The following is a 16,200-nucleotide window of genomic DNA, read 5'->3' as shown; positions in this document are numbered from 1 at the left end:
AATCATGTTTATGGTATTGACACGGTCAATGTTTTACATTTCTTGTTGTTTTTGAGGATGAAATACATTTTGACTGTGCATAAAACAGTTATTACCGAATGCACTTTATGGCAAGCCACATCGTAAAAAAATCGTGACAAACTATTAATTTTGTTCATCATTTATTTTATACAAAATTGTACAAAATTTAAATAAATATTTAAACATAGAAATTAATAAATAAGGAAGTGCTCTGGTTTAATAAGTTATGATGCTAGAGAGAGGCAAATCACATTCGCCCAGAATACAATCTCTTTTCATTGTGGACATTTTGTTCACTACTTTAAAGCGAAGAGAGCACTGGCAGATGTCTCCTTCAGAAATACCATCGAAGAAGAAATCCTCGTTGAAGATGGGATTACGGCTCTTCCTGATGACCGTGCTGCGTTGCTTCTGGACCTTTCCCGGAATCAAGGAGATGCTGATGCTGCAGTTGATGCTTTTGGAGTCCACAGAACGCGCATAGAGCCCCTCTGCACTTATCAAGCGAACCCGTAGCCTTTGGTTGTCGGGACAGTACTCTGCCGAGAGGCGCAAGCTGCCGTCTTTCCCTACTGGTACCATAGTCTCCTTCATCACCCGCTCCCTGTGCAGAGTCAAGTCCAAGGGGAAGAAGGCGGGCGGCACCAGGCCAAAGCTGTTGGGCAGGTCCCCCACCACCCCGTCAGATGACCTTCTCATCACATTGGGGCTGTTATCTGTGGAGCTGCTCTCATCGGTGGACAGGGAGTTGTTCCTGACCACTGCTGGCTTCCTCGCGCTCCTGGACAGCAGACGTTCATGGCTCAGTGTTTTGAAGAGGGAGTGCTCGGCGGGGCACCTGCTCAGCAGCGGTGAGCTGAATGGCGAGGACTCTGTGGAAGATGTAGCGTCACTGTCCAGCGTGACCTGCCTGTTCAGTGAGTAGAACCTCGTGGACAGCCTGGAGGTCAGGCTGTTGAGGCTGAAGGAGGAGGGCGAGGTGGGGCGGGTCACTTTGGAGCAAGTGCTGCTCCTGCTCCGAGGCAAGAGCAAGGGGATGGAGCCTGGTTCCGTATGGAAGAGAGACTCCTTCCTCCTGGTGTGGGGGCTTTCTAGTAAGGTGCAAAATCCGTAGCAGGTCTGTGCTTTGGCCATGTGTGGAAGCGATAGGGCTGCCTGGCTATGGGGGTCTGCATTCGTGGTCTCCTCATCGCTGCCGTCGTTGTCATAGGTGCTGTCGTCTACACTCTCCACCTGGATGATGTGTGGGCTGAGGAGCTCATTCCATAAGATCTCTCCTTTGGAGGTGGCCCTCTCGCAGTGAGGCACCCTGAAGATGGGGGCTCTGTGCTCTGTGTTCTTGGCCTCTTGCAGAGATGTGATGTTGGGAGGTATGCAGAACTCTGGGATGGTGTCAGGGGTGATGACGTTAGGGCAGAGGGAGCTCCTCTTGGCTTTGTCCAATTTCTCCCCGAACATGAAGTCACCAAGTCTAAAGCTGTACTCGGCCGAGGGTAGTGGCAGGTTGGTTCTCTCCACCGACACACGGATTTTCTCCACCACCCACATGGGCCCACCAATAAAGATCTACAAACTGTCCAAAAACAAAAAGCATATGCTTGTTATGTACTGCTCTATGTTTCTAATAAGACATTTTATAAAAACAACTTTCTATTTGTAAACCACTCAAAAACCATGTTTAAAACCATTTTATGTTGAGAGGTATGCTTACCCAGAATTGAAATACAGGCAAATCCACAAGGCTAGAATCTCGTACAGGAGTGTCAGATAACTGAGGGTAAATGCGTGGGGTCTTGATCTCTGTGGCTCTCCTGACAGCAGGCTCTCCCTTCTCAAGACCAGCTCATACGTGGGCATCTGAGAGGCTCAGGCGGTTTAAATAAGGCTGACACCAGCGGGTATAACACACTCCCCTCCTGCACCGACAAGATCCTCCCTCTTTCCTTTCCCACTGGTTCCCATGGCAATACCCAAGCTGCAACAGAGCACAATGCTCCCACAGGAAAAGCCACATGTAAGGTTCAACAAGTTAAGCGTATTCCTTTGTGAGTGAACAAAGTCATGTTTAACCAAAGGCAAGATTTCAAATTGGGTGTTTGTTTTTCCACATTATGTAAATGAGATAGTATCTATGACCTTGGTCTGTGAACATAAACAAAGTGAAATGATAACAGTTTGCGCTGGGACAAATTTAGAGCACTTGAACTGCCGTAACCTTTAGTTGTGAAAGTTTTGGAGTTAAATCTGGCCTATGTTAGTTGAATTGTTCGTTGTTAGTTGTTACGCAATTCCTTATAATACATGACTTGTTTGCTTGGCTTATTGCTGACATCAGAATTGCTTTTGTTGCTTTAATGAAGTTAAAGCTTATTGAACACACACAAGTCACGTGTAAGGATATCCGTTTTAGAATATCGCTTACCTACCAGTGCACACAAGATAAAACATTATTGAGTGCAGGTGTTTGCTCTCACACTATTTAAAGTGGAGTAGTACTAGAATGCACAAGTTCAAGTTTGTTCAACTTTGGCGTCTAGCATTGGGAGAGGGTTTCTGACCCGATGAAGAAACAACTCAAATGGAATTGCTATTAAAAGTACAAACAGGAGTTATGGTGTGCAGGCTCGACTCCTTTCTACATGCAGCTCTAGTGTAGCCATGCACATCCATGATTTGTATAGTTTCCCTAGAGAGTTGCTCACTCCGCTCACTTAGATCATAACAATGCACTGCAATCTGTTGGTGCTTTTAAGAGGAATAAAGACCTACCTTTTAATAAACCTGCTGCACTTGTTTACAACACTCCTCACATGATTTTTAATTATTTGTCATGTTTTAAGCAAATATTGCACCCTGATTGTAGCACTTTGAGATTTGTTTCAAATCTAAATGTAAATGCATTATAATAATAATTATGATGGATTGCATTTTCATAGCGCTTTTCTAAGCAAGTTGCGAACTCAAAGCGCTTACAATGGTCCATTCATTCATACATTGGGATTTACTTATAAATAAATGTTATTATTGTTATTAATTTGATAAATGCAAAAGTCCTTATTACTATCCACCAACATGAGTGTATTCGAACATCTACAACTAACATTACACCTTTACACCTTTATCCCTCGTCAAATAAACAAAATGCATCATGTATGCACAACAGGTGGTGAAAGGCTAAACCATTTAAGCATTTAGATGCTCTTATCCAGAACGATTTAAAAAGTGCAAGATTGGAGTAATAAGTGGCAAGATCCCTAGTCAACAAATGACATGATAAATTGTGCAAGGAATGCAAGGAATACAAATTGGTGCTATAAAGTAACTATAGCAGGTAAACGTCAAACCTAGCATCTGTCTAAACAGATATATAACATACTTAGGTTATGTGGACAAGCAAACTGTTATCTACTATGTGAATAAAATACTGTCCAAATGTAATGCTTCTTGATGAGAGAAACATGGGTATGTGTTTGTATTTAAAAAACATCTTGTCAGTGCTACCCTCTTGTGGTAAGAAAGATCTAGTTGAACCATGAAGAAAAGAACAAAATAATACAGAACATGCGAGGGGGGCCTTTTCATGCATGGACAATCCGCAATATCAACAAAACAAAATGAAATAGAAATTATAGAACTCTCCTATCTGTCTATCTGTCTATCTGTCTGTCTGTCTGTCTGTCTGTCTGTCTGTCTGTCTGTCTGTCTGTCTGTCTGTCTGTCTGTCTGTCTGTCTGTCTGTCTATCTACTATCTGTTCTACAGGGCTTTCATATGGAGTCTGTTATTTCCTTTGCAGTCATTTGTTGAAAAATGTCCTTAATGGGGTTGTGAGGGGGGGCTAGCAAGATTGTGGGGTTAAAATTCAACTGTCTGAGTCATATACTGTATATGACGAGCAGGTGCTTCAGAAAGCGTCATCTATAAGAGCAGACCGCTCTCATCATCTAAATTCTGAATGAATTCTTGCCTTCCGGCCAACGGTTAGAGGCCCTTGCAATTAAAAACAAAAGATACAAATTCTCATTTATACCTACTTCCTTTCATGCCATCAATAATGGAATCGGGAGGAGGTAGCTGTTGTTTAGTTTCATAGATGGTTATTGTTACACTACAAATACTATTATCTGGATCTTGTGACCATGTCTATATGTCTATGTTCTTGTACGTTCACTGTGTTTTTAGAGTTTTTATTATCTGCTAAATTGCCCAGTTTGGGACATGCTAATAAACTTGACCTTGACCTGTCTATCTACCTACTGTATGTAGATACAGCATGTGTGGCTATCTCATTATGCTAGAAAACAATTTCTCCTAGTCATGTCGAGCAGCATACTGCTCTGTCAGACCAAGGTTCAAGTGAAGCCATCAGTTGCCCTGTGTAACCACGTACCTAGGCTACATAAAGGCAGCATGATGTCATGGCTAATTGTATCCCAGGAAAAAGGAAGGTGCTTCTGAGAAATGTTTTCCTGCAGAATGTCTGCGTCGCATCATTAACTCAAGAGGACTATACTTCTTACCCCAGTGTCTCAATCAGTTAATTAGCTGACCAGATGAAGAACTTCTGTCTGGGTTGGAATCCAACTCCGCCTGTGATGCATGTCTCCCTTCTCAATCCTCTGTTTCCTTTATTTCTTCTATAGGCCTACTTCCCTGGCTTTCTTCACAGTCATTTACCAACCTGTCTGAATGAAGACTAAACCTTATCTTATAAGCTACACATAAGCTATTGCTAAAGCTTTATTTTACCCTCCAATATCATAGTTTTATAATATTATCAAATGAAAGTATGTTTGATGACCATTTCTGCAATTCCACGAGGTTTTGATTTACCTATACTCATTTATCCTATACTCAAATTCTATAGGATTTTCCGATGTTCCAGTATAATTCATATAGGATTCTGAATTCCTATATAAGAATCTGGTTGGAGTTTTCCAATTTTCTAATAGAATATGGGATTCTGAATATTGCTAATTTCTGTCACCTCTATCATAATCTTGTTGAAATCGTGCTGGAAATGTTACTGTGTGTGGGCTATGGAACTAAAAAGCACTTCCTGTCACCTGAGATTGAGAAAAGCTGCTCTTTAAGTAGAGGTAATTTTCATGTCAAGCATCCAAAAAATAATATGTGGGCGTATTGGGCTACTTGGCTGGGCTAATTTTGCTGGCTGACCCCCAGAAACCCCATAAAGGAATGCTGCGGGGGAGGACCCCTCTTTGAGAACCACTGCTTTAAACAATTGCATGGTTGAAACATGGATATAATCTCCATACTATAGTCTATATTCATACAATATAGACACTGTGGTAGACAAGAAAAGACTTCCTCCAGCGGAGGGACTCAGGCTACCTGAAGCGGAGCCTACTACACATCACACCACACATGGTCTGAGGGTCTATATTATACCACTACTATGGTCTGAGGACCAGAGAACTCCCATGACAGCAGATTCGGCCACTTTTCAAAATATCTAGGATTGCATGCAGACAATATCACTCATGCGTGGATATTAGTCTGGTTCTTCTCAGTGTTATAGTTCTTTTTCCAATGGGTGGTAACAAAAAGATTCAAACTCAAAAGATATTGGTTAGACCTACAACCTAACCTTGCATCACCAGACTTTCCACCTCAGAGGAAAGCCTGCTATTTGTTTTAAACAGGCCGTGTGATCCAGTCTAGCCGTGGCCCAATATTATTCATTCTAAAGCATTCTACCAATCAATTTAGAATTTTCTCCAAACCGTTTACTTTATTTTCTCCTGTTTCTGGCCTGGAAAGTGTGAACACCTTGAGGAATTATTATTCAATTATTCTTTTTATGATTAAGTGTTTGTTAATTTCCTTTTTCTATAGCTTTTAATTATTAGTGTTGTTGTCAGCTGTCAAAACAAGTCCTTGTTAATTAATTACAGTATCATAAATAAATACTATGGTCCCAAAAGACAGGGATTTATATTTCTGGGTCATTGCTGAAAGAAAATCTGTATACCCTGGGTTTATAATATAGAATACAAACTGTAGGCTAGGCCTTTTATAACCATGTTGAATAATTTGTTTTCCCCCTCTAAAAGAACATTAATATTTATTTCCAAATGTTCAACTAAGTAGATGTTGTTTATATGCATTCCCATTAGAGGGCAGTATAGAGTTAGAAAACAAGACAACAGAAGTAGGAGATTATGGTGGGAGACAATAAAGCTGAGAGGGGGCTTGTCTCATTTGAATAGCTTTCCACAAATTATAAATGTCCTTTGGTGCATATACATCCACAGGGAATTGGGTGACAGAATTAATATTGGTATAGCCTACTTGAAATGTACACAGCTATGGTAGGCCTATTGATTGTGTGCATGCACAGATGTTATGAGAGTTACTTTTCATTAGAAATTGGTAGGCTATCAAGCTGCACCGCTGTCCACCTGCATAAGCCTACCCTGTTATGAACTTGAGGCTGAAGTAACATTAGCCTGGCTGTGACTGTGAGGCCGATATCCCTCCATCCCATTTGTTAACGATGGATTGCGTGGCTGTCTCCTGCTGTTTGATGTGGATGGGGCCCCTCTGGTTATACAATATCATCTTTCATGTGTCATCGATCTTGTGTCAAGGTGTGGCAAAGCACAGTATTGAGGTCTATATTCCACTGATGCCTGGTCTCTACTGACAGACTTCTGGCAGGTATGCCTCACTGCCCAAAGCCACATCTGACTAGTTCACAAAGGATGGGGGGCCAAGGGTCCCTCCAAGAGAAAACACAACCATTCAGCATCTCTCTCTCTCTCTCTCTCTCTCTCTCTCTCTCTCTCTCTCTCTCTCTCTCTCTCTCTCTCTCTCTCACTCACTCACTCTCTCTCTCTCTCACGCGCACACATACACACGCACGCGCGCGCACACACACAGTCTCACACACACACGCACGCACACACACACACAAGCAAGCACACACGCACGGGCACCCAGGAACTGTGTACGATTGTGTTAGCCCCATTTTAGAAGACATGAGGGACAGCATTCCGGAAAATTAGAGCTTCCGAGAGTGCTTTAACTGGATCCATACTCCGTCTGATTGTATTTTCAAATCTATTTTCTAAAAGAGGATGCATGGATTTGATCTGAAAACCAAACAGGACTATAACACAGCAGAACATTATCACGTGACGCGCTTCCTTTAGCTGTGCCGCATATAATTGTGATTTAAAACATTTTAATGTTTCCACTGTAAACACCACAGTAAAATCTCCGGTGTTTATTTAACTCTCAGTACAAATCAATGGAACCAAATGGAGAGGGTCCTCTCCTCTCATGGAGGATTTGGCTGTGCACGAACGAGGAGGGGCTTGATACCGTGTGTGGAGGAGGCAGGGAGGGAGGAGTGCTGCTCATCTGAACCGCTTGCAGTGTGATCGTCTACATCCGAGCCAGCTTGCATGTATTAACCAGAAACCCATACCAGGTAGGATTTGGCTTTTCTTTTTCATCTTCTTCTTCTTGTTGCTGTTGCTCTTTTTCAATCTTCCAGGCGTGTTTGGGGCACTGACGTAGTTTGGATGCGATCACGTCCTTATTGGGTCCTTCAGAAGGGCAGCGCGTTGATGGTCGATGTGTAGGCTGCTGCTCCGTAGAAGCGCTGCCTGAGAACATCGCAAATTAAAAGGCTCCGGTCACTCTTTGCATCATCTTTTGTCCGATCTATATAACATTTCACTACCCTTGCTCGCTTTTATTTTGATTTCATTAATCACGTTGCTTCATCTGGTGCGTACAATCTGTCTAAAGATGTCATCTTACACGCGTCTTGTGATTGCACCTGACATTGACCGATATAAGAAATGATAAGATGAACGTTTCATTGACCTACTTGCCTGGTGTTTGTATTGGTTAAATCTATATTGCCTATAATACCCTTATACAGACTAACTGAATTCCGTGCACAGAAGTAGGCTATTGGCTGGCAAATACTGTCAATGCTGCTGGTGCTGTCCTGTTATGCTGTCTCCCTAGCCTAGAAGATGCAGAGTAACTTAAAAAAGAGCGGACTTGACCCGAATGATGTCTGACTGGTGGAGGGGTTTACTTTATATATAATTATATAAACACTCATTGCCAACATGATTCGTGAGAATAGCCAATGATTAATACAATGGCCGTGGACATTATGACCTGAAATAATATTGTGCATTTAAGTTTATTGGTTTTGCTCCTATGGCATAGTCTACTCATTTATAATTTAGTGTGTCAGCTGTGGTATGTGATCTTTTAGTATTCGGTTTTGGTTTGTAGCTTCAAGGCATTGCCTTGCCTTGAAGGCAACAATACCTGGATGTGTTGAAAATGGCCACACCATACACTCATACACATTATAACTTATCCCCATTGGGTATTTCTTGTTATTCAAATAATGCGTGTCTGTTGGGTTATCACTGTGTAAAACCATTAGTTACACATCAACCACTGTTGACAACCACATCAAGATGCTACGGATTTGGCTGCTGTAACCCATCCCTTACTGTTAAACCAAACCCCCTTCCCCTAGTTTAGCATTAGAACAAACACAGAGAGATTTCTCAAGGGTTGATTCAACAGTAGCTTTAATGGCATGATAGTGATGTCAAACCAACAGTCCAACAGTATGACAGAGGCTTGTTTTACCTGGCTAAATAAGTATTTAATAAGGTCAAGTCAGTTTATATCCTGCAGTTAGCTCTGGTCCTATATGACACCATTACTTATAGTGGTCACTTAATGTATAGTAAACATGCATCGTGCATTGGCTGATGATCGATCCAGAAAATCACTTTCGATAAATGCATCCACTATCCATACTGTAGATTATATTTTATAAACTAACTATATACTGTATGTATGTTCCCCTAAATAGGCCTTCCAATGTGTGATACAGTACCATCATGTGATACATCCTCCAGTCACAACATTCCTCTTCGTGGCACAGATGAATTAGCTGATTTCAGTTATCCATGCTTATGAACACGTATGTGCACAAGACAAAAGGATTCCTTGGCCAGCAGTTTCTTAAGAGGTGTTTGACATAATCATTAAATCCTACTTATTGTACAATGGCACCTGGCGTGATTGATTGATGGATTGAATACTTAATTAAACACAAATGCAAACAGAAACGAGTCAAACACTTTGTCTAAAAATGGATAAAACCAAAAAAGACCTTCCTGTCTTGTTTCCATTGGGGTCCTATGTATTCAATTCATACAAATAATATCATCACAATATAAAACACTATAGGCCTACTACAGTATGTACAGAGTAGACAAAAGGGGGGGTGATCACCTGTCTAAGGGAGAAATGATAATTATCTGCTCCTATAGTGTTTATAAACTGATCATTGCAACCGTAGGTCTCAGTTTACTATCAGAACCATCACAGCTTGTCCGTATACGTCCGTCCGTCCGTCCGTCCGTCCAGATGGACGGGTACCGCCTTACACTGTGGTTCCCCTGACACATCACTGTGACATGTGATGTCACCAGTGATGTCACAGTGATGTGTCAGGGGTGGTCTATGGGTTTGCCGCTCTGACATCACGCTTTGACATCACTCTTATGTCATGGGAACCACTCTAACAGAGTCCCCTTTATGCCCATATATAGAGATCCCTGATGTCATCAATATTAAGCCTGTATCTAACAGGACATCATATGGGAATGCCCATATATGGAGGAAGACAGCCCATTATCTGTGTGGCTGGTCAGACAGGGATCTCCATGTATGGGCATAAAAGGGATTGTATGTTGTGATGTCATGGGAACCACTCTAACAGAATCTCTTTTATGCCCATATATGGAGATCCCTGATGTCATCAATATTAAGCCCATATCTAACAAGACTTCATATGGGAATGCCCATATATGGAGGAAGACAGCCCATTTCTGTGTGGCTGGTTCAGACAGGGATCTCCATGTATGGGCATAAAAGGGATTGTATGTGTATAACGAATAACTGAGTAAGCATGTTTAGTGTCTCACAGCATATCTCCATATACAATACATGGATCTCCATATATGGGTACCAGGGGTCTCCATATATGGGTAACTGGTCCGATATACATCACTGGCCAGACGGCCAAGACATGGCACGACCTCGTCGCTTGTCGCCCTGAGGTGTCTTACTAGTATGTTTATGTCTGGACAATTCATACTGGCAGTCAAATAATGATGACAATAATAGGGATCATGGGGCTGATTTAACCCCATGAACCTTATCGTCCTTGGGCTGAGGTGAGCATTTGCCCTTACTTTGCTGTTACTTGTAACGCATCGCGTTGTCGGAATCTCTTTCAACAAAAAGATTTGGTGTGGAGGGTGAAAAAAGGAGCGCACCAAGAAGTGTAGCCCCAGGGGGACTCCGGTCAACTAAGTATATAGGGTTTAAGTAGTTAAGCACTAGTTCTGCATGAGCAAAATGAACATATTTATGATTTTCTGAAGATTTTACTGTATACTGTACTGTAGCATTAATTGTGGACATTTTCTTCAAATAAATCTTATTGGTAGTTAACACAACTCACAATCCTAGGCCACTTTTTAGTTTTGCAAGTGTAGTATATCTACTGTTTTCTTTATTGATTATATGATATGCTGATCTTTAGCATTAGCATACAGTATGCTGTCCCACCATTATATTTTGCGTCAGTGTTATTGTTATATTACCTTTTTCCTGATACAGATATGGGAGGATACGGTATCAATGTCGTTTTATTTGTTTCTATCCCAGAATGTATCTTCACACAGAGGTGGAGCAATAGGCCCACCTACAGAGCCACAAAAGGGACTAATTGAAGGTCAGACAGACATGACATGCTGGAAAAGAGTAATCTGGAGATTAAATACTGCTGAAAAGGGTTTATGAATTGTAAATACTCTGTCCTGATCAAGGAGCTGAGCTGGATTGTCTGTAGGATTAATGTATTTTTGTTCAGACCAGCCACACCAGGTACAGCTGTGTGTGTGTGTGTGTGTGTGTGTGTGTGTGTGTGTGTGTGTGTGTGTGTGTGTGTGTGTGTGTGTGTGTGTGTGTGTGTGTGTGTGTGTGTGTGTGTGTGTGTGTGTGTGTGTGTGTGCGTGCGTGCGTGCGTGCGTGCGTGCGTGCGTGCGTGCGTGCGTGCGTGCGTGCGTGCGTGCGTGCGTGCGTGCGTGCGTGCGTGCGTGCGTGCGTGCGTGCGTGCGTGCGTGCGTGCGTGCGTGCGTGCGTGCGTGCGTGCGTGCGTGCGTGCGTGCGTGTACATTTATGTACTGTATGTAGACACTGTTTTTGGTGATGCTGGGAACAAAACCAAAAAAAAGCTTTTGCATTTGCACATCTCATTTTATGGAAATTGGCAAGCCTATGTAAATCTCATCAGTTGGGGTATTGCACCTGCGCCCTCAACGTGTTAGCCCTTGGCTCATCCCTGGTTTAATATAGAAGCAGGGACCTTCCCAATCCGTAGTGCATCTGTGATACATACAGTTTGTCACAGCAGGGTATACAGATATAATTAGATTGCAGCGCCATGGATGTCACAAGCTCACATGCGCTTTGCACCCACCAGCCAGAATTGATGCTGTTTTACTGTTCAATGTGTTCATGATATGAAACACAGGGAGGGATTCATTTGATCAAGTTACTGTTTTCACTATAAAGTAAAGTCATGACATGAGGTTATAAGAACAATAGTCACCATTTCACAAGCCTTTTCTCTTGTACCTGTTTGAAGCGTTTAGGTTCAGTAATGTATAATAAAGGCCTACATTACAATATTACCAACAACCTAACTTATCATCTGGTTGATTCATTAACTAGACTTGACTTGTGGTTCACTATACTGTATGTCATTAGTCTGCCATAGCAATGGTGTAGTAGAATTAAGTAGTTACTGTACCTTACATATTTTCTTAAATGGTTAAAACTAAGGGCCTTTTATGGTTAGAGGAATGCCTTTGCCATTATTAAAGTACCTCTGGATTATGGGAAACTGTTCAAGTTCAATAGCATTAGTTCACACACCAAATCCTCAACTCACTGTCTAACTTGCTGTTAGTCATGGGACTCACATGTTGTCTTGAGATTCACCACCAGATTTAAGCCTTGAAAGGGAAAGGGAAATCCTCTGATGTACACTGGAAAGCTCCTGTGTGTGTGTGTGTGTGTGTGTGTGTGTGTGTGTGTGTGTGTGTGTGTGTGTGTGTGTGTGTGTGTGTGTGTGTGTGTGTGTGTGTGTGTGTGTGTGTGTGTGTGTGTGTGTGTGTTGTCGTGAGAGAGAGAATAGAGCAATACTCCATCTCTACTGTATGCAGGCATCTTACAGTATTATTGATCAATACCATGCTAAGTACAGAGTACAGAGAACAAGATGATGAGGAACAAGAGAGTGGAACAACCTTGTCTAACATGTCTCTACTGTCCATCAGGAAGTGATTTTCCAACCAGCTGTTGCAGTTGCTCCGTCATCGCGAATAGCATTCCTGGATGGAATTCCCCAGGAAAATGTTTCGCTGAGAGAGTTGGGGAAGTGAGGGGAGTTTGAGAGTCACTGGAGAGTGTGATTGTTGAACCATATTTAATTCATGAGTGTGTAGGAGGTGGAATCTGAAACACGCCCTGTGCTGTAGCGCTGACCCGGCCCCTGTGTTTTGTTAACCAGTGAGATACTGTACATGGCTCCCATGGTTTTCTCATCATTGCTTTTTTATGATCCCATGCTTGCCCCACAGATCAACCTCATAGAACATTATAGATGTATGATTTGAACTACCACTCCTTCTCAATTTATATAAATTGTGCAGAGTTTTTATCTATGCCCCCTCTATGCCCCCAACAGGGACGTGCAGAGAAATGTTAGAGAGGCAGGGGCTGAAATTTCTAAAAGGGCCTTTTGGAGAAAATATTGAAAATAGCCGACCTCCAAGCTTGGAGGTCGGCTATTTTCAGTACTTGATACCACACAAAACGAAGTATAAAAAAGGCAATACTGGAGATGTGGCGTAACAGCATGGATTTCTACACAGAGAGGGCAATTCTTTCAACATACAGTAAGATGATGCATTCAAGTTCAGGAGAGTTTGAACAAGGCAATTCTCTTGAATGCTGCCTTCATGTATGGCATGAAAAGAGGGCATTTGCATTTCTTTCACCATAGTGAAAACTGCATTCATGGTCTGGAGAGGGCACTTTTTACAGACGGATAAAAGGGCAGGGGCTCAAGACCCCTTTCATGTCTATGTGTGCACTTGCCTGGCCCCCAAACATGAATTATCATTTCCACCAGCCCAAACATGCTTTCAGACAAGATGTGAGGTTGATTTGGCGTGGGCCGCTGGGCCAGGAAGGACACATTTTATGCATACCATCATGTTTGTGGACACATCGATCATAAAACAGAAATTGGTGCATATTTACTGTAAGATTAGGACGGAAATGATGGGGCTTCCTGGATAAGGCTCAGCCAGCTAATGTGCAATATTGTATTTGTAGGCACAGACCTGCTCACAGTGTCATGTACTCAGGTTCAGCTCATGACCTGCTGTGTCGTATCATGTTATCCCTTCTCTTTACCCTCTTTCCTGTCATTCTTCACTGCTCTCTCTCTCTAGTAGAGCAGATATTCACAGACAGTATATGGTGGATTCTTGTTTGGCCCATGTGGGACAATGTGTCTTATGTTAACTGTCATTCTGCCAGTAGGTCACCCAGTTAATGACCCTAAAGCATGAAGTAATGATGAATGTTGTCTCTTTCATCTGTAACAGAAACGTCTGGTAGGAGCAGAAAGAGACGGGTTGAGAAGCCATGACTCCAGTGTCCTCGGCATCACCCCATGACCTCATTACTGAACATGTACAGTAGAAGGAAAATGTGAAATGTTCACTACATTGTTGATACTAGAACTGACTAATGATGATGACACACCATGTCCTATTTGGTCTGAACAGATGTGACTGCAGAAGTAAGACCAAGCTAGGGACCACCAAAAAATACATACGTAGACTCCAGAACAGAGTGACTCAGGTCAGCAGCAGTCCCACGCATGCTGCCAACAATTAAGTCCATCTGTGAGTAAATGAGACGCCAGTCTGAGCCAGTGGCTGAGCCTCTAGGACTGACTGACACTACTGTATGTGTTCCGTATGAGGATTAGTCAAGACTAGAAAGATGTGGTTGCCGTTTTTGCATTACCCATTCAAGCCAACAGGGAAAATTAATTCACTAATACATGATCTCAACAACAACGTATCTCTTAGCAAAATGCAAACACACGATTCCCGATGAAGCCAGTCAATTTGACATATGACTCGAATGTGTGCCGCCAAAACTGTGCAACAAGTAGTCCGGCAAACCTTTGGGGTTACTCTATATTCATGGGTTGCATTTATAGTCCTAAACGACCATGTTGAGGACCAACATAGGTGTTTCAATTTGTCTGATTAGCATGCCAATAAGAACACCTGTGTTGGTCCTCAACATGGCTGGTGTAGGACTACAAATGCAACCCATGAATAGAATAAAGTTGGACAAGTACTATTTTGTGGTTGCCTATCAACCACACTACATAGTACATACATAGTACAAATAGGACATTTTTACGATCAGTACCATATTTTCAGGTTGTTGACTGTAAAATCTGGAGTTTTCATTGAACATTCTGTGCAGGTAACAAACAGGCGAGATAAGCTTTATAATTCATTTTGAAATATGACAGCTAGTTGTTTTTGTTTTCCTTGCACACTAGTGTGTTGGCCATGAACTTTTGTTGCCGCTTTTCCATTTCAAGCCTGTCAGCCTTGCAACTTCATCAAGATAAATAATCTGTGAAATCAATCCTAGTAGATGCAATCAGTGCCACATGACTCTCAGGCTTGGCAGAATCTTTGAATGTATGAAAAGGCATTGCATACATCCTAGGCGCAGGTTTCAATGATGATAATTTAGGAACGATTTCCTCTCTCTTAAGTATTATTAGCAGGTAGTGTCACCTTTTAATCTGAAAGCCAATAGGGGGAGATGTAATTAACACTAGTTAATGTTGGCTGGAGAGATGTTTATTCATGAAGATGTAATCTATTCTTGTGTATGATTTCATCAGAGCCGATGAATATCTCAGTTATGGAGAAGCATGGGAACAGCCTGGGACGAATCCTTCCCCTGCCTAAAGGGAAATTGATTTTCTGTGGTAAAGATCGTGCTTACAGCGGGCTGTGACAGCCTCAGTCAAAGGGGTAAAGGTTCACCATCAGGTTCCTTGGGCTTTAACATGCCTGTTTCCTGCATTACAATTAGGGCTGTCACGATATGACATTTTACATGACGATTAATTGTCACTCAAATAATTGCGATTAACGATTTAATTGTGTTTTTGTCGTTGACAATTACATTTTCTGTTTAGGCTTTGAAGTTGCACATGGCAGATATGACACATCTATCTATAAATGCGAGAAGTCTCTGCGTGTCTGTCTGTCTGTCTGTCTGTGTGTCTGTAATCCGCGTATCTCGAGAACCGTTCGTCCCACCGGCTTCAGATTCGGCACGCGCGTTCCCCGCCGCGGCACGGAGTGCAGTGCCGGGTCTCGACCCGACCCGACGCGCGGTTTTCCCGAACCGGCGCGAAACGTTCGGAATCTCCTTATTTGATTGTTGGTTTATTTGGTTGATTGTTGACATCAGGCTGTTCCGGAGGAAATCGGCGAAAGCTCTGACTCATTGTGACATCACTTCATAAAAGGCTCTGACATCACGTACGCCACATGAGTCAACAAAACATCTCTGTGAGTGTGTATGTATGTATGTAATCCGCGTATCTCGAGAACCGTTCGTCCCACGGGCACGCGCGTTCTCCATATATGGGCATAAAATGAATGCCCCCATATATGGGCATAAAATGGATTGCAGACAGACAGATACAGATATCTCCATATATGGACATAAATGGACAGAGGCAAACAGATGGTCAAAGATCTCCATATATGGGCATAAAATGGACGCAGACAGACAGATACAGATATCTCCATATATGGGCATAAATGGACACAGGCAAACAGATGTTCAAAACGGGTCCTATGACAACAGGTATAAGGTTGCATTAAAGGGGGAACCGGCACTGTGTCTGCAACACAGTTGGAGGCACAGACAGATACTCCATATATGGGCATAAAATGGACGCAGATAG

The 16,200-nt window shown here is 42.4% G+C and overlaps 2 protein-coding genes across 2 annotated transcripts in view; one reads left to right on the top strand and one right to left on the bottom strand.

Moving 5' to 3' along the window:
- Positions 1-237: 237 nt before the first annotated feature.
- c2cd4a (C2 calcium dependent domain containing 4A) lies at positions 238-1,569 on the bottom strand (the record flags this gene model as incomplete). Its single annotated transcript, XM_080736942.1, has 1 exon — positions 238-1,569. The coding sequence occupies one exon, from the start codon at positions 1,567-1,569 to the stop codon at positions 238-240; it is 1,332 nt and encodes a 443-aa protein (XP_080593068.1).
- A 5,810-nt stretch (positions 1,570-7,379) lies between these two features.
- The window catches only part of tln2b (talin 2b), a 167,632-nt gene continuing 158,811 nt past the window's right edge, over positions 7,380-16,200 (top strand). The window contains exon 1 of the mRNA XM_080737399.1: positions 7,380-7,479. The gene's annotated coding sequence lies outside the window, so the exon portion shown is untranslated. The remainder of the gene's footprint in view (positions 7,480-16,200) is intronic.

The sequence above is a fragment of the Nannobrachium achirus genome, assembly GCF_963921795.1.
Source record: "Nannobrachium achirus genome assembly, chromosome: 11".
NCBI lineage: Eukaryota > Metazoa > Chordata > Actinopteri > Myctophiformes > Myctophidae > Nannobrachium > Nannobrachium achirus.
This window is presented reverse-complemented; position numbering and strand designations above follow the sequence as displayed.